The following is a 16,868-nucleotide window of genomic DNA, read 5'->3' on the forward strand; positions in this document are numbered from 1 at the left end:
CCCCTCAGGGTGGGTGGGGACAAGGGCTGGTGGGGCTGGAGAGGGACAGGGTGACCAATCCCTTGCTGTGGTGACTATTTCCTTGCTGTGGTGCCCACTGCCCTGGCAGGGAGTGAGGAGTGAGGATCCTGGTCACGGTGTGTGCCAGGTTGCAGGGACACACAGGGGCTCTGTGTGGCTCCTTGTCCTGTCAGTGCCACTATCCCCTGTTAACAGTGTGACAATTGTCCCCGCTCCCCTCAGGTCCCTATCAAGGCTTGGCTGAGCACCTACAGCTCTGAGAACACCTTTGAGTGGTTCAGCACCCTGCCCGGCGGCTTCCTGGTGAGTGCCCGGCTGGAGGAGCCGAGGGGACACAGGGCTGAGCTCGGGGGTCTCCAAGTGCCACCCTGCAGTGCTGGGACAGCCCCCGGCTCCCCTGGCTGTGCACAGAGGGATGTGACACTCCTTCTGCGAGGAACTCCAGTGCTTAAACCCTGCCAGGGTTGTGCCTTGGGGGAGCACAGCCGCCCTGCAGCAGCCCCCGCATGCCGGATCTCCCTCCCGCTGTCCCTGCAGCTGGAATACGCGGGGGCCAGCGCGGTGCAGCTCCGCTTCCTGCGCCTGCACAGCCACCGTGCCTCGCAGAAGGTCTCGTACTCCTGCACACCGGCCCCGGAGCGCGGCCGGCCCCAGCCCGACAAGGAAATCCGCTTCCTGGCCGACTCCCGGGATCACAGCTACGCAGCCAGCCTGCAGGGCTGCCTGGTGAGCCTGGCCCCGCGCAGCCTTGGTGCCTGCAAGAGCCTCCCGAGAGTTTTTGAGAGGCTCTCTCCAAGAGCCTTTGGAGAGTTTGGGATGCACTGGGGAGATGGTGGGATGGGGACGGAGAGCATCCACACCCCTGGCCCAATGAGCTTCCTGATCTTGGGATGTGGCAGGGGATGGCGTGGGCCCTGGCAGAGGTCACCACCGTGGAAAAGCCAGGAAGGGCTGGGGATGGACACTGGCTGCAACAAGGAGCAGCCAAGGGAGCTCCAAGCCCTCAGCTGAGAGGTTTGGTGCCACTCAGCTGTCCCTGGTGGTCATTTCAGCTGGACAACGAGTCCTCCATCACCGACACCATCTTCCAGTTCAGCACGGAGGAGCTGTGGCTGCTGCCCCTGCGGGACCTGGCCGTGTTCCACAACGGCGACGCCTCGCACCAGTTTGGTTTCACAGTCGGACCAGTTTGTTTCAGCTGAAAGTGGTGCCACCCAAACCGAGCCAGGCAGTTCTGTCCCCACCCAAGAGCCATCCCGATGGGGACAAGTGGATGCTGGGGGTGGCACAGGGCTCCCACCTGCTCCACAGAGCTGCTGTGTTTGGAGCTGTATTATGCCCTGGACTCCACTTCCTTCTGCAGTTGAGGAATATTGTTTACAGAAATAATTTCTCTATAAATTATATATATATTATACATGTATATATTATATATGAGAAGGTGCTGATTTAATGACTGCTTGGGGGAGGTTTGAGAGTTATAATTGCTGGGAACTGTCTGTAAAGGAAAAAAAAAAAAAAACAAAAAACCCAAGGAGCAAAACTAGTGCCAGCTTGGGAAAAGGGGAAGGAAAGGAGCTTTTCTTTGCCAGGGTCAAGTGCACAAATGGTTGGAGCATTGATTGCCCAGGACTGGGCTGGAAAGTGGCCTTGGTGAGCCTGGGAGAGCCCAGAGTGGTGCTGCTCCAGCACCTCCCTCCCAGCCAGGCACTAAGTGCTGCAAAGGGGTGAAAATGTCAATGCCCCCCACATCCTGCCTCAGTTTTGAGTCTCCATCTCACTGAGAGGGATTTTAGTGGTGTAGAGACAGGCACTGTAGCACTGGGTGCCTTTGTGGGCATCTGCACCTGCTGGCACTTGGGGAAACTGAGGCAGGGCCAGCTCAGCACTCCCTGTTCCCAGGTGTAATGGGGATGGTTGGAATGCCCCAGCATGGAGCAAACATCTGTGTGATGCTAGTCACAGCTGGACGGAAAGTTCCCCTTTGTCCTGCCTGTCTGTAGGGAAAATAAAATCACAGAATCCTAAATGGTTTGGGTTGGAATAGAACTGGAGCCCCTTCAGGCCCTGCAAGGGGCTCTGAGCTCTCCCCGCAGCCTTCTCCTCTCAAGGCTGAACAGCCCCAAAAATCTTTCAGCATTCTCAGGGAGCCGGGGGGCACCAGCACAAAACCCCCTGGGGGCTTTAGGTCAGCCCCGGGATCGGGATGCAGCCGGGAGCGAAGGGAAAGCCAAACCGCGGAAGGCGCCGGGGCCGGGCCGCGCTGCCGCCAGGGCCGAGCCCGGGCAGGGCCGCGGGAGGAGGGGACAGGCCCGGGACCGCCCCGCACTACAGCTCCCGGGGAGCCCCGCGCCGCCACGGGCTGCCGCAGGCCGCGACATCGGCGCGACAAGCTGTGACATCGGTGTGACAGGCTGTGACATCGGTGTGACAGCGCCGCGGCAGCGCCGTGACAGCAGCCCCGGGGGGGACGGGCCGGGCCCCGCGCCCGCTGCCACCGCCACCATGCAGGTGAGCCCCGGGACGGGACGGGCACGGCACGGTGGTACCGGGAGACCTTCCTGGAACCCCGGAAATCCCCCTGGAACCCCGTGATTCCCCTCCCCGGAAACACTTAAATTCGCCTAGAACCCCGTGATTCCCCTCTGGAACCCCTTAAATCCGCCGGGAACACCGTGAATCCCCCTGGAACTCCAGAAATCCCCCCATGAACCCCGTGAATCCCCCCATGAACCCCGTGAATCCCCGCTGGAACCCCTCAAATCCCCTTGGAACCCCATGAATCCACCCTGGAACCCTGTGAATCCCCTTGGATCCCCTTAAATCCCGTCTGTAACCCCGTAATTCCACCCTGGAATCCTGTGAATCCCTGCCTGGAACCCCTTAAATCCCCATGGAACCCCATTAATCCCCCCTGGAACTGTGTGAGTCCTCTCTAGAGCCCCTTAAATATTCCTGGAAGCCCGTGATCCCACCCTGGGACCATGCAAATCCCTGCCTGGAACCCCATGAATTCCCCTGGATCCCTTTAAATCCCCTCTGGGGCCCTGGGAATACACTCTGGAACACCTGAAAGCTCCCCGGAACCCCATGAATCCTCCCATAACGTCTTAAATCTCCTTGGAATTGTCCAGGGTCGGGTTGGACAGGGCTTGGAGCAGCCTGGGATGGTGGAAGGTGTCCCTGTCCATGGCAGGAGCTGGGACAAGATGAGCTTTAGGATCCCTTGAGCCCAAACCATTCCATGGTTCTGTTTGATGTTTAGGGCTCCCAGCCCCCTGACACCAGTCCCGAGGAGGATCCCAGTTTGGGGACACCCCCTGACCAGCGTGTCCCCAGTGTGGGGCTGCAGCTGGGACTGTGCAGAGTGGGCTCGGCGTGCTGCAGGAAGGCAGCTTTATCCCAAAGTGTGGGATCACACATCCCAGTTAGGCTGGAGCAGCAGGCTGGGGTGCAGCCTGGCACTGCTCTGTGCAGGCACCACTGGTTTTGCTAGAATAAGCCCAAAAGTGCAGCAGATCCTGCCCTAAATGCACCTTGAGCACAGGAGATTTCCCAACAGCTTTTTTTCCCTGGTGTGAATTCCTGCGGGGGAGGAGCTGGGCGCAGCCTCACCTGGGAGCCTGCTCAATCCAATCCCTGCTGCGGGGGCAGGTGGGGGAGGACAGGATGCCCTCCGTCAGCCTGGGACATCTCCCTGGCAGCAGTGGGAAGAATGCAGGGGGTTTTAGGATTTTTCCCTCTTGACCTTCACCCACCAAGAAATCTCTCTGTGGAATCGCTGTTGGCCCAAGGAGCATCGTTTTGGGGTCGCACCCACACTGGGCACCCAAAAACATGTGGCTCCACCCCAGGCTGGGGCAGCAAAGGGATCTTCTGGATCTCTGGAACAGGCTGTCCAGGGAAGGGGTGGAATCACCATGCCTGGAATTGTTCAAAAAACATAGAGAGGTGGCACTTGCGGCTGGGGTTTAGTGGAGGCCTTGGCATGCTGGGTTAATGTTTGTATTTCATGATCTTAGAGGGTTTTTCCAAAGTTAATGATACTGATTCTGCCCATGACTTCTGTCCTCCATCCCTAAAACACTCACCTGCTCCTTCCACCACCTGTGGGTGAAGCCTGTGAAGGAGAAATAGCTTCATTTAAAGGCTAATTATCATTAATGTGTGACCAAAGGAGGCTTAAAAGGGTGAGCCAATTACATGTGCTAATGTGCTGTGGGTAAGGAGGGCCGAGGGCTGTAATTGGAGCCGGGCTGTGGCCTGAACACCCACGGGGTATTGGATGGTATTTCTGACCGAGGCTGGTCCTGGTCCTGTCAGTCACCTCTGCTGGTGTTGGAAAAGGCAGGAAAGAGCAGCCAAACATGGATCTGTGCAGGAGAGGAGCGGCTGTGAACTCCACAAACACTTCCTAGGGAGATTCACCAAAGGGAGCATGAAAAACCCAACAAAATTCCACCTTTTGAGCAAGATGTGTCAGCTGGCTATGAGCTCTGCAGCTGATGTTACACAAGAGCAATTCCTGCTCCTCCTGTTTCAGCAGGGTGAAGGAGGAGGGGGTGGTGCCTTTACAGGTCCTGGCAGTGTTGGGATTGATGCTCCTCTGTCAGGGAGGCACCCCTGGACCTGGTCCCCATTGCTGGGTGGTCACCCTTGTGGCTCTGGGTGCCTTGGTGGTTGAGTTTTTGGGTGTTCTGGCAGTGCAGGAAGTTTCTGTGCCCTGGGAAGCAGAGGGGAGCAGAGGCTCTGCCCACCAGCTTCCCCTCAGCCTGCACCTATCTCCACGGACCTTCCCTCCTCAGATCCACGTGGATGGATTTGAGGATTCATCTCTCTTTGTCACAGGGGTAAACTGGCTTTTTGTCACAGCCCAGACACAGGAGCTGCTGCAGGGGATGCAAATTGTCCTGCTGGAGCTCACGGGAAGAGTTCAACCCAGTCAGCGTGACTGTAATTGTCTGTGCAAGTTCCTCTTCCCATTTCAGAACTGGGGAAAAACTTGCACCATTTGGTGAATCCCCAGATGAGCATCCCAGGGTGGGGGTGCAGGGAGCTGCTGACAGCGTGGCACCCATCACCCTGTGGAGCTCCTGCACTGCCCTTCCCTGGCCTCTTTTCCAGATGACCTTCTACTTCTCGGACACAGCAGTGCTGCTCTTCGACTTCTGGAATGTCCACAGCCCCACAGGTAGGCAGCCAGCACTGGGATATCCATCCATCCATCCATCCATCCGTCCATCCATCCATCCCTGTCCCTCCATCCATCCCTCCAGGAGCTGTGTGGGCTCCTGGAGCAGTTTTTGGCAGGACCTGCCTCTCCCTGCTGAGCTGTGCTGTGCCCTGGGCAATCCCCAGGCGGGGGTTGATCCTCCCAAGACGAGCAGCACGCAGGGAGCTGTGTGAAGCCCCCCCTCAGACTTCCAACCCCCCCAGATCACTCAGGAATGGCTCAGCTTCCCACTTTCACACTTTTCTTTCTGTTTTTGTTTATTGTCCCAACATCATATTTTAACCCCCATGTTTTTTGTGGAGTCGATGCAAAGCTGTGTATTTGTTTCACGGCAGCTCTCTAGGACAAGAGGGCACAGGCTTAAGCTGAGCCAGGAGAAGTTTAGGCTGGACATTAGGAAAAATTTGTTCACTGGAAGGGGCTGCCCAGGGAGGTGGTGGAGTTGCTGTCCTTGGAGGTGTTTAAGGAGGGTCTGGATGGGACACTCAGTGCCGTGGTCTGGGTGACAAGGTGTTGTTGGGTGAGACCACAGGTTGGACTCAATGATCTCAGAGGGCTTTCCCTACCTAATTCTGTGAGTTAAAAAGCTAAATACACCATATCCTGGCATTGCTGCCCAGCCCCAGTGCCAGGGGCCCCCCACGGATATTCCCAACCCCCTGTGGCAGGCCCTGCTGTGGCCCTGTCACCCCCCCAGGCTGTCCCCGTGCTTGGGCAGTGTCGGGGTGTCTCTCCTGCAGGGATGGTGCTCTCGGTGCTGGTGATCGTGCTGCTGTCTGTGCTCTACGAGGCCGTGAAGATGGGCAAGGCCGTGCTGCTGCGGCGGGCGCTGCTGGCCCTGCCCCGCAGCCTCAGCCAGGAGGCCCTGACCGAGCCACAGGAGGGGGACAGCGACCCCGCGCAGGGCAGGTACCACAGGGACCCCTGGCACCCGCCTGGGGGCTCAGGGATGGCTCTGTGGGCCCATGGCCAGCACAGAGGGGAGAAGGGCTGTGAGGAGGAGCTGTAGGCTGCCAGGGAACGGGGGTGTGTACAGCCTGGGGAGGTGGCTCCAGGGGCAGCCCAGCCGCTCCAGATCCTCTGGGATGTGTCCAGGGTGGTGGCTAGAGGCTTGTGTTCCCCTCCAGGAGCTGCTGTGCAGGGTGCAGGAGGGTCCTGCTGGTTTGGGGGTGGGCACAAGCAGCAACTCAGTCCCCACAAGCCTGGCCCTGGTAGTTCTTCCGTTGGGGCCAAGCCCTGGGTTTTTGCTCTTGTATTTAATCCCAGATCATTCCTGAGGCTGCTCTTACTGCCAGCCTCATTGATTTTGGAGCAGGATTTTTCCCTCAGCTGCTGTGTAGCCCCCACCCCTCTCCCTGCTGCCCAAACCCCCCTCTGGCCTCTCCAGGCTCCCGGTGGCAGGTGATTCCAGCTGTCCCAGCCCCTCATTGATGGCATTTCCCCTCTCCTTCCCAGGTGGTTTTGGTTCCACGTGGGCCAGACGCTGTTCCACGTGGTGCAGGTGGTGCTGGGCTATATGGTGATGCTGGCTGTCATGTCCTACAACGCCTGGATCTTCCTGGGGGCCATCGCAGGCTCCACCCTGGGCTACTTCATGGTGTACCCCCTGCTGGGCCGGGGCTAGAGCTCCCCCGAGGTGGTGGCACACATGTCCCACCTCCTGCTCCTTCGTCTGGAATAGTTGCTGTCACTTCTGCTGGGTCTGTCTCTGTCCCTGTGCTCTGTGGGACACAGAACCCCAAGGACTTGCTGGTGGCCCTCGGAGCTGGCCCCGCTCTGGGGACGGGGAGCCCCATGGCCAGCACTCACCACGCTGCCACTGGCCTCAGCTGGTGGCTGTCCCCCAGCTCTCAGGGACCTTTGTCTGGGTCGTGACAGTGGGGGGGTGCTGGCATTTTCTCCCCCTCCCTGCTTTTCGAGGAGGTTCATCCTGGCTGGAACGGGAATGATCCGGTGACTTGCTGGGGACAGGGACCCCTGCCCTCTTGCCCAGAGCTGCCCTGCACCAAGCCCCTCTTCACACAGTGCCTTTGGGGACACTGGGGGTCCTGCCACCCCCACCCCACTCCTGTGCTTCAGGGATGGGGCTGGAGCCGCTGGTGTGGCTGTGCCAGGGGAGAATTGCTGCTCCAGGTGCCTCTTGCTGCTTCCTCAGGACACCCCTTTGAATAAAATCATCTCAGCTCCACTCCTGGTTTGTGTCACTGCTGGGTGGGCTCAGGATGACACCCCTGGGTCACAGTGGGACTGAGGATCCCCAGCCCTACCCAGGGAGGTACTTCAGGAATAAGGAGAGTCTCCTCTGGCTTTAAATAAAGCTTTTCCATTTTATTAATTATTATAAGCATATCTTTAAACATTTGTATAACTTTCTTAATAAAATATCCTGGAAGAGACAGGTTTGAAGTTCACAGAGAAAGGCACTTTGAGGGGGGCCTCCCAAGGCACTTTGGGGGCCCCCCTGAGTGGGTTAGGCTGGGCACCCCCCTTCTGAGGCAGGAACAGTGGCACCTGGGCACAGGTGGTTGTCAGGGTGCTGGTCCCTGCTCCAGGTAGCACACCCAGGGGTGCTGCAGACCCCCAGCACCTCCAGGGCTTTTGGCATCACTGTGTGGGGGCTGCAGCAGTTCTGATCCCATGACACACGGGGGGTTTCAGCAAACCCTTGCTCTTTGCTCAGCCATCACAGCAGATGCCAAAATCTGCAAAGCTGGAGAAACCATCCATGGAAGGTGCTGAGACGATCTGGAGGGCAAGGGCTGGGACCTCTCCACTGCACAGTGAGCTGAGCCTAGAATTATCCCAGTCCTGCCAGGCACAGCTGGGACACGGCATGTCACCTTCCCCCAGAGACTGAACTCTGAACTTAAAATAGCTCCTAGAATAGCTCCTAGGGGTGAGGATGGCTGGGGGTGAGCTCTGGGTGCTGTGAGCCCAGCCTGGGTACCAGGTTGGCAGGAGCCTGGTCTGGATGCTGTGAGCCCAGCCTAGATGCTGTAAGCCTAACCTGGATGCTGTGAGCCCAGCCTAGTTGCTGTGAGCCCGGCCTGGATGCTCTGAGCCCAGCCTGGGCACCAGCAGCCCGTGGCTGTCCCAGCGCTCTCCCCCTCAGCAGTGTCTCAGGCCCCCCAGCGTTGCTGTCCCTGTCGTGTCCCTGTTTGCCATCATCCCCTGCAGCCCCTGCTCCCACTGGCACTCCTGGAGCTGGCCAAGTGGGGATGGCAGTGGGCAGGCTCCCAGGAACCCCCCCGGGTGGGTGGCAGTGGGCAGGCTCCCAGGAACCCCCCCAGATGGGGGCAGGGACAACCCTGGGGACAGCCAGGAGTGTCCCACACACCCTAGGGGTGAGGATGGCTGGGGGTGAGCTCTGGGTGCTGTGAGCCCAGCCTGGGTACCAGGTTGGCAGGAGCCTGGTCTGGATGCTGTGAGCCCAGCCTAGATGCTGTAAGCCTAACCTGGATGCTCTGAGCCCAGCCTAGTTGCTGTGAGCCCGGCCTGGATGCTCTGAGCCCAGCCTGGGCACCAGCAGCCCGTGGCTGTCCCAGCGCTCCCCCCCAGCAGTGTCTCAGGCCCCCCAGCGTTGCTGTCCCTGTCGTGTCCCTGTTTGCCATCATCCCCTGCAGCCCCTGCTCCCACTGGCACTCCTGGAGCTGGCCAAGTGGGGATGGCAGTGGGCAGGCTCCCAGGAACCCCCCCGGGTGGGTGGCAGTGGGCAGGCTCCCAGGAACCCCCCCAGATGGGGGCAGGGACAACCCTGGGGACAGCCAGGAGTGTCCCACACACCCACCCTCAGCAGGGCTAGTGCCAGCCCCCCCAGCAGCCCCAGGCACTGGTTGGGGGGGCAGATAAAGCTCTTCAGTAAAGCATCTCCTCAGTAGGAAAGAAAATAAGGCAGAAGAAGGACAGAGCAGAGAGCAGAGGATGCCCCATGCCAGGCTGGGGCCACCCCAGTCTGACCCAGCGGGGGCTGTGGCTGTGGGCAGCCCCCCTCGGCAGCGGGACCCCCGTTAGGCAGTAAGGTCTCGGTGTCCCCATCCCCTCCCTCTCCCACAGTGCTGCTCTCCATCCCGGGGGGTCTTATCCCCCTCCCCCAGCCCCAGTGTCACCAGGGCCAGTCCATGGCGGGAGCTGGGGCTAGAACTCAGTCTGCACCCCCTCACCGCTCTCTGTGGAGCCCCTGGGCTGCGGGGGGCTGTCCCCGTGCTCGCCTGTCTCCTTGTCACTGCACTGGTGACACACTGCTGATGGGCTCTGGGCTCCGGGTGGTGCTGCTGTGCCATGGGGCACCTTGGCCTCTGCTGGGACATTGGCTCGGGGACTGGCTGGTGCTGCTGTGCCGTGTGGCACGCTGGACACTGATGGGTCAGCTCTGGGCACCGGGGACGCTGGCACGGATGATCTTGGTGTGACGTGTGGCACCTCAGCCTCTGATGGGACATCAGCTCTGGGCACAGGAGATGCCGGCACGGATGATCTTGGTGTGGCATGTGGCACCTCAGCCCCTGATGGAACATCAGCTCCAGACACGGGGGAAGCTGGCACGGATGATCTTGGTGTGGCATGGGGCACCTCAGCCTCTGATGGGACATCAGCTCCAGACATGGGGGAAGCTGGCACGGATGATCTTGGTGTGGCATGGGGCACCTCAGCCTCTGATGGGACATCAGCTCTGGGCACAGGTGATGCTGGTGCAGGACGTTGTTTCCCAGTCCCTGATGGGACCTCAGCTCCAGGGACAGTTGACAATGCTGGTGTGGCACACTGCCCCCCTGATGACACCTCAGCTCCAGGCACAGGTGGTGCTGGTGCAGCCCGGCGTGTCCCAGTCCCTGATGGGACCTCAGCTCCAGGGACAGGTGACGATGCTGGTGTGACACGTTCTCTCCCAGTCCCTGATGGGACCTCAGCTCCAGGTGCTGGTGATGCCACTGTGGCACAGTGCACGCCGTCCCCATCACGGGCTGGACCTTGCTGTGTGACACCCCCTGGGGCAGCCCCTGCCAGCAGCACGCCCTCCTCGCTGGCACCGCTGCCATCGGTGCCGTTCATCAGCCGCTCCTCCGCCCCGGTGCCATCCCCGAGGCTCTCCTGTGCCAGCGCCTCCCGGATCTCCTTCACCGCATCCGGGGGGCTCGGGGGCACTGCGGGGTGTGCCTCCTCTGGCTCCCGTGGCTCGGGGGAGCCGGGCTGCAGCAGCGCCTCGGCCCCGTAGGGCAGGGCCCCCTCGTCGTCCTGGATGACCGACACCACCTGCTTGGCCCTGCGGCGCCGCTCGGCCGCCGGCTCGGCCTCGGGCTGCCCGCTGTACTCCTCGCTCCAGTCGATGGGCAGGCCCTCTCCCAGCAGGTGCAGGTTGGGATCGCTGTTGTGCATCACCATGCTGTCCCTGTAGAGGTTGTGCTTCCGCTGCACGGCCGCCTCCTTCACAGCTGGGGACAGGGAGGGACAGCTCAGCTCACGGGGGCTGCGGGCACTGCCGGGCTGGGGCACCTTGCCCAGTCCTCCCCGTGGGTGATGGCAGAGGTGGCTGGAGCTGGGCAGGGTGGGCAGAATCCCACGCACTGCTCAGCCCTGCCAGGGGGGAAGCCAGGCGGGAAAGCTGCTTCTAGGGCAGCCCCCAGCACCCTGCACAGGTCACCCCTCCTTACAGAGTCCCCAACACCCTGTATGGGGTCAGCTCTCCTTATAGAGTCCCCAAAGCCCTGTATGAGGTCACTCCACCTCGTACAGCCCTGAGCTGATCCCCTGAATTGAATCACCACTCCTCAGGGACCCCCCAGCACCCTGCAGAGGGTCACATAGAGGGTCTCCTCATACAGCCCCCAGCACCCCACATGTGGTCACACCCTCCTCATACAGCCCCCAGCTGGCTCTGCATGGGAACACTCCTCCTTATCCAGCCCCTGTCATAGGGTGCCCCCAAAATCCTGCAGAGGGTCACCCCCTCCTCACACAGCCCCCAGCCCCCTGCAGAGGTCACCCCCTCCTCACCAGGTGCCACAGGTCCCTACCTTGCATGATGTCTTTCATCACCGACTGCAGCACCACCTCCTCGTAGGTGTTCTCCACCAGGATGAAGCTGGCAAAGTCCTCGAAGATCAGCTCCTGAAACTTGGCTAATTCCTGCCAGGGGAGAGGTGGCTCAGCACAGCAGGTTGGGGGAAATGGATGCTCCAGCCCCTCCACAGAGGTCCTTCCCTGCACCCCAAACTTTCCCCTCTTACCCCCTTGCAGGTGGGTGCCAGCTTTTTCAGCAGGAAGGGGATGGTGATCTGCAGCAGGGCCTCCCTGAAGAACTTCTTCCTCACGGTGCTGCTGTCATAGTCGAATTTCTACAGGGTGAGAGGGTGCCCCGGGTCACCCAGGGCTGTGGGCTGGCCCACAGGCACAAACCCCTGAGATGTGCCCCCCAGCCCATTCACACAGACCCCTCTGGCCTCACATTGCTCTCTCCAGCTGTTTTCCAGTGTTTCTGAGCCCGGGTAGGAGCCAGCTCTTCCACTGCTGGCTGCAGGAGGGTTTGGGGGCCAGTCTGAACCCTGGGGGTCCTTTATGGATATGCTCAGAGGGCACCTGGCTCCTCCAGGTAATTTCCCACTTCCCTGCCCCCATCAAAATCCATGAAAACCCTAAAAGATTTTTGAAATAGATAACATCACTGCTAGCTTCTTCCCTGGCCCTGGAACAAGGCCACCAAAGGCCACCAGAGACCACCAGAAGCCTGACCCCCTGGCTCACCTTGAGCACCCTCTCGAGGATGCGCTGGATGGACTTGCACAGGTCGTCCTTGCCCTGCAGCTTCCCCAGCTCCTGGTGCAGCAGTGTCTCGAAGGTGTACACGGCATCGTCCATTTGCTGCCACCAGAGACACGTGGTCAGCGAGGGGGGCACCCAAAGGGGGGCAGGGGCTCTTGGGGCACTGCCACACTGAGATGAGACTTAGCACAGATCCCCACAGTGGTTTGGGGTGGAAGGGACCCTAAAATCATCCAACCAGCCCCTGCCATGGCAGGGACACATCCCACTACCCCAGGCTGCTCCAAGCCCTGTCCAGCCTGGCCTTGGGCACTTCCAGGGATCCAGGGGCAGCCACAGCTGCTCTGGGCACCCTGTGCCAGGACCTGCCCACTCCCACAGGGAACAATTCCTTCCCAATATCCAACAGGCAAAGAACCTTCACTCTGCACAAATCCCTGACCTCCCACATCCACAGCCCTCACCCTGCTGTGGCATCCACAGCCCTCACCCTGAGGATCAAGGGTGTTGGGAAAGGAGGTTGCTCAGAGCTGGTGTTGCACCCCCTCATCCTCCTACACCCCACGCCAGCTTAGGCTGGATCAGACCCCAGAGCTGGCTTAGTGACCTTGCTGGTGCCAGTGGGCTCGGTGGAAAAGGGGCAGCTGTGCCAGGATGCTCCAACCCACCATGGGCTCCAGACCAAAGGGGCTCCATCATCCATCCTTCGAGACAGCACGGACATCCCAGCCTGGGCTTCCCAAACCTCTGTTCCCAGCCCAGGGGGACGGGGAAGGACCCTGGTCTCCATCTCACCTGTCTCATGTAGATCTGGGCCCTCTGCTTGAAGACGGATGTGCTGGAGACATCGAATCGCTGCTGAAGACCCTCCAGTTTCAGCTGGTCCATCTTCTCATAGCACGACTGCATCTTCACGGGGTGGAAGGCCAGGTGGGAGAGCTTCTCCATGTACTGGGGACAAAGCCAAGCTCAGCTTCTCCACATACTCAAGGCAGGGACATTCCACCCCACACTGGTAGAATCTTCTCAGCCTGGGCTCTCCCAGTGCTGTCCACACTGGGGGTGGAATGGGACTGGCCCTGTCACCCCGAAGCTGGCAAGGAGCACCACCAGGTCTCACCTCCACCAGCTTCTCCAGGCCGCCCTCGTTGACAACGTTCATGTTCATGTCGGTCACCTCCTTGAAGAACACCTCCCGCGCCTCAGCGAAGCCCTGGCTCGTGGGGGTCATCAGGGCCTCCAGGATGGAGGAGATGTAGGGCTGGACGTGGTTACGGACACAGACCTCTGCCTTGGGCAGGACAAAGGCTGGGAAAGAGCAGGGATGAGGATGGTGAGGCTCCTCTCTCCTTCCAGCCCTTCACATCACATCCTACAGCCACCCCAGCGAGGAGGAGCTGCCCCTGCTCCCAAACCCCTCAGGAAGAGTCTCCCCCTTTCACAACAACACAAGGAACTCCTGCAGAGTGTGCCTGGTCTGTCCTGAACCTATTCCTGCCCCACTGCCATGCCAGGGGGTTGTGGCATTCACATTCTCTGAACAGAGAGAGACATAATTCTCTCAGTTTTTTCCTGGAGAAGCACAGAGAGAAATTAATTTTTATCTCTGCTTGCTGCTCCTAGTGTTTTGCACATGTAGAATGTGTTGGGAAGATTGTTTACCTGAAGGAATTTGGTAATTAGATTCTAGTGGAGATTGTTTATGTTAATTAGCCTATCAAGTCCAAGCTGTGTGGACTGTCAGTCTGCAGACAGTCACGAGTTTTTCAGTTAGTAGTAAGTATGATATAGCATAATATAATATCCCTTTTTAATATAGCTATAATGTAATATAATACAGCTTTAATAAAGTGAGTGTTCAGCATTCTGAATCAATAGAGTCAGATCCCAATCATTCCCTACCTCAGGGGTTAGCTTGTTTTACTATAGGGGATGACTGCCCACCTTGTCCCCAACCCCCTGGGACAATGCCAGTGGGGACATGCACCCTCCAAGGGTGCCAGGGGCTGTGCTGCACCCTGGGAACAGCCCCCCCAGGAGCCATGGGCACCCCCACACATCCCAGGGCATCCCTGCACCTCGGATCTTGCTGGCCAGGTGCTCCTTGGAGGTGATGATCTGGTCCATGTCCGTGCGGATGGTGCTCTCCAGCTGCGGCCGCTCCTGCTCACACCTGGCCACTGCTGCGTCGTACTGCGCCTTGGCCAGCTCATAGACCATCCTATAGACAGCATCCGACACCTGGGGGCACGGGGGAGGGTCAGAGACCCCCCACGCCTCCAGCTGCACCCCCAGCCATCGCCTGCAGCTCCAGCTGGCTGCAGTACCTGCTGAGCCATCCCCTGTGCCCTGACAGGACCCTTCCCCACAGTCTGCCAGGGGTTTCCACACCAGGGACCCCTCAGCGGGGTGAGATGGAGCTCTTGCAGTGCAGAAACTGCTTCCAAGTGGTGCTGGAGGGGCAGAGAGGTGAGCACTGCCTCCATCAGGCAACCTGCCCCAGGCAGGGCTGGGGATGCTGCATGTCCAGGAATGCTGCATGCTCAGGATGACTGCATGTCCAGGAATGCTGCATGCCCAGGATGGCTGCAGGTCTGGGAATGCTGCAGGTCTGGAAATGCTGCAGGTCTGGGGATGCTACAGGTCTGGAAATGCTGCAGGTCTGGAAATGCTGCAGTGCTGAGGATGCTGCAGGGCTGAGGATGCTGAAGGTTTGGGGATGCTGCATGCCCAGGAATGCTGCAGGTCTGAGGATACTGGTGGTCCAGGGACAGTGGTGGTCCAAGCAGCAGAGCCCCAGCCCACCCTGAAATCTGTTCCCTGCCCTGTTCCCCCTCCCTGGGCTCCCAGAGCCAATCTCCTGAGCAGGATGGAACCGCTTGCTGAGGCTTCACGTTCACCTTGCTGCCAAAGGCTGCGATTTTGGGGCTGGCAGGATGCAGTGCCCTGCCCTCCTCCCTCCTTCCCAGCCACCGCAGCTACTGGAAAAGCAGTTTGTGTGTTTTCAGGCCGCTCAAGCGGCCCATTACTTGAGAGCCTGGTGGTAATTATCGGGGTTTAAGGTTTTAGCAGGCAGTTCTGAAGAGCCCTCAGTCTTTCGCAATGGTTTGGGCTGGATTTAGCCCGCGCTGCTCTAAAAATGGCTCGCTAAATTTAGCCGGGACAGGCTTCGCTCCGGGGCTGGGCTTCCTCCTGTTTGCTCCCGGCCCCAGGCGGGGCTGGGCAGGGCTGGGCAGGGGCACAGAAGGAGCTTTAAAATCCACTCTGGAGAAAGGACGGATTCTTTGCAAGGGGCCGGGAGAAGGGGGCAGCGAAGGCGGTGGGCACCGAGCCCAGCGGGGAAGGGAGGCTCCCCAGGCCGGGTGTGCGGGCAGGGGGAGGGGGGCAGGCGGTGGGAACCCCCCGGCAGCCCCAGCCCCACACCTGGATCCAGGTCCGCTGGCGCTCCGGGGCTTTGCCCTTCAGCCGGGGGCCGATGGTGCTCCTGAGCTCGGGGAGCAGCTCCTCCATCACCAGGTTGCTCAGCACCTGTGGAGGCAGGAGGTTTTTGGGGAGCCTGCTCAGCCCCCCCATCCCTCTTAGCCGGGTTTGGGGGTGCGGTGCTCACCTGGGTCTCGTTGCCGCAGAGCATGTCCCAGGTGCCGTACTGCTCCTTGGACTGCCGGTACATGCGGATGGCGTCCGTGAAGGCTGGAGCCTCCACTTTGGAGTCCTCGGAGATCCCTGCGGAGGGGACACGGGTGAGCAGCCTGGAATGGGGAATGAGGGACGGCAGCACCTCCAGCACCCCCAGCCTACCTCTGTGTGCTTCCCCCACACCCTGGGACCCCTGCAAGCCCCCAGGGCTGTCACCAGGATTTGGGATCCTGTCCCAAGGCACTGCCCCTGACAGGGTGGGGGGCAGCAGGGGTTGGGGGGCTCCTGATACATCCAGAGTGATTCCCTCCAGAGCCACCCCGAGGGCAGGGAGGCTGGGTAGGATGGGGGCTCAGTGACCCCAAATGGTGCACAGGGAAATGAGGGCTCAGTGACCCGAGGATCTGGGGGCTCAGTGACCCCAAATGGTGCACAGGGAAATGAGGGCTCAGTGACCCCAAAATGGTGCACGGGGACCTGGGGGCTCAGTGACCCCCAAAGGCACCCAGGAGCAGGAACTTGGCAGGATGGGGACTTGGTGACCCTAAAATGGTGCATGGGGACCTGGGGACTTGGTGAGCTCCAAAGGCACAGTAGGAGCAGGGGGCTCAGTGACCCTAAATGGTGCACAGGGAAATGGGAGCTCAGTGACCCCAAATGGTGCACAGGGACCTGGGGGCTCACCAGGATGGGGGGTTCAGTGACCCCCAACCCCACACAGCACCCAGTGAGCCCCCAGACCTGCAGAATGGGCCATCTGGGGGGGCTATGGTCATCACTGGTGTGGGAGGCAGGTCCTGCCTCCACCCAGCTGCACAGCCATGCACCCCCTGCCCTGCATTTCTGCCCACAGCCCTGGCAGCCCTTGGTGGGAGGTTTGGGGTTTGGTGACTTTAATTAATAAATATTTTCTCCCTCAGGGTGGGAAATGGGCATCAAGGCAGGAAGAGGGGCCCTGTAGGGAGCGGTGTGGCTTGGAAGGAAGAGCAAAGTGGCCAAGAGGCCTCAGGAGTGAGTCAGGGCCGGGCTGTCCCCGGAGAGTCACTGCAGCACCAGGAGGCTCAGGTGTCACCCCCAGCCTGCCCCAGCACCCAGCAGGAGGGGCAGGGCTGGGAGCCTCCACAGCGAGGACATGGGGACAGCAGGCAGGCAGGACAGCCTGGGAGCTGTCCCATGTGTCCCATGCGTGTCCCTGCCTGTCCTGGCTCTGCAGGTCCCTGCC

The 16,868-nt window shown here is 60.2% G+C and overlaps 3 protein-coding genes across 3 annotated transcripts in view; 2 read left to right on the forward strand and 1 right to left on the reverse strand.

Annotated features, from left to right (window-relative positions):
• LOC121357670 (collagen alpha-1(I) chain-like) overlaps positions 1-1,243 on the forward strand; it is an 83,014-nt gene extending 81,771 nt beyond the window's left edge. The window contains exons 66-68 of the mRNA XM_041475195.1: positions 244-324; positions 559-747; positions 1,074-1,243. Of these exons, the coding sequence (XP_041331129.1) occupies positions 244-324; positions 559-747; positions 1,074-1,223 (420 nt within the window). The 3' untranslated portion in view covers positions 1,224-1,243. The remainder of the gene's footprint in view (positions 1-243; positions 325-558; positions 748-1,073) is intronic.
• Positions 1,244-2,350: 1,107 nt separating this feature from the next.
• SLC31A2 (solute carrier family 31 member 2) lies at positions 2,351-7,601 on the forward strand. Its single transcript, XM_041474781.1, has 4 exons — positions 2,351-2,532; positions 5,146-5,212; positions 5,995-6,163; positions 6,710-7,601. Exons 1-4 carry the CDS (start codon positions 2,527-2,529, stop codon positions 6,876-6,878), a joined length of 411 nt encoding a protein of 136 aa, XP_041330715.1. The 5' UTR covers positions 2,351-2,526; the 3' UTR covers positions 6,879-7,601.
• Positions 7,602-8,598: 997 nt separating this feature from the next.
• NIBAN2 (niban apoptosis regulator 2) overlaps positions 8,599-16,868 on the reverse strand; it is a 31,333-nt gene continuing 23,063 nt past the window's right edge. Inside the window, exons 6-15 of the mRNA XM_041474783.1 lie at positions 15,618-15,733; positions 15,434-15,538; positions 14,089-14,251; positions 13,131-13,318; positions 12,806-12,961; positions 11,993-12,109; positions 11,479-11,586; positions 11,266-11,377; positions 9,899-10,683; positions 8,599-9,748 (exon numbers count right to left, since the gene is read on the reverse strand). Coding sequence (XP_041330717.1) covers positions 9,389-9,748; positions 9,899-10,683; positions 11,266-11,377; positions 11,479-11,586; positions 11,993-12,109; positions 12,806-12,961; positions 13,131-13,318; positions 14,089-14,251; positions 15,434-15,538; positions 15,618-15,733 — 2,210 coding nt within the window. The 3' untranslated portion in view covers positions 8,599-9,388. The remainder of the gene's footprint in view (positions 9,749-9,898; positions 10,684-11,265; positions 11,378-11,478; positions 11,587-11,992; positions 12,110-12,805; positions 12,962-13,130; positions 13,319-14,088; positions 14,252-15,433; positions 15,539-15,617; positions 15,734-16,868) is intronic.

This window comes from Pyrgilauda ruficollis, unplaced genomic scaffold, assembly GCF_017590135.1.
Source record: "Pyrgilauda ruficollis isolate IOZ18807 unplaced genomic scaffold, ASM1759013v1 scaffold34, whole genome shotgun sequence".
NCBI lineage: Eukaryota > Metazoa > Chordata > Aves > Passeriformes > Passeridae > Pyrgilauda > Pyrgilauda ruficollis.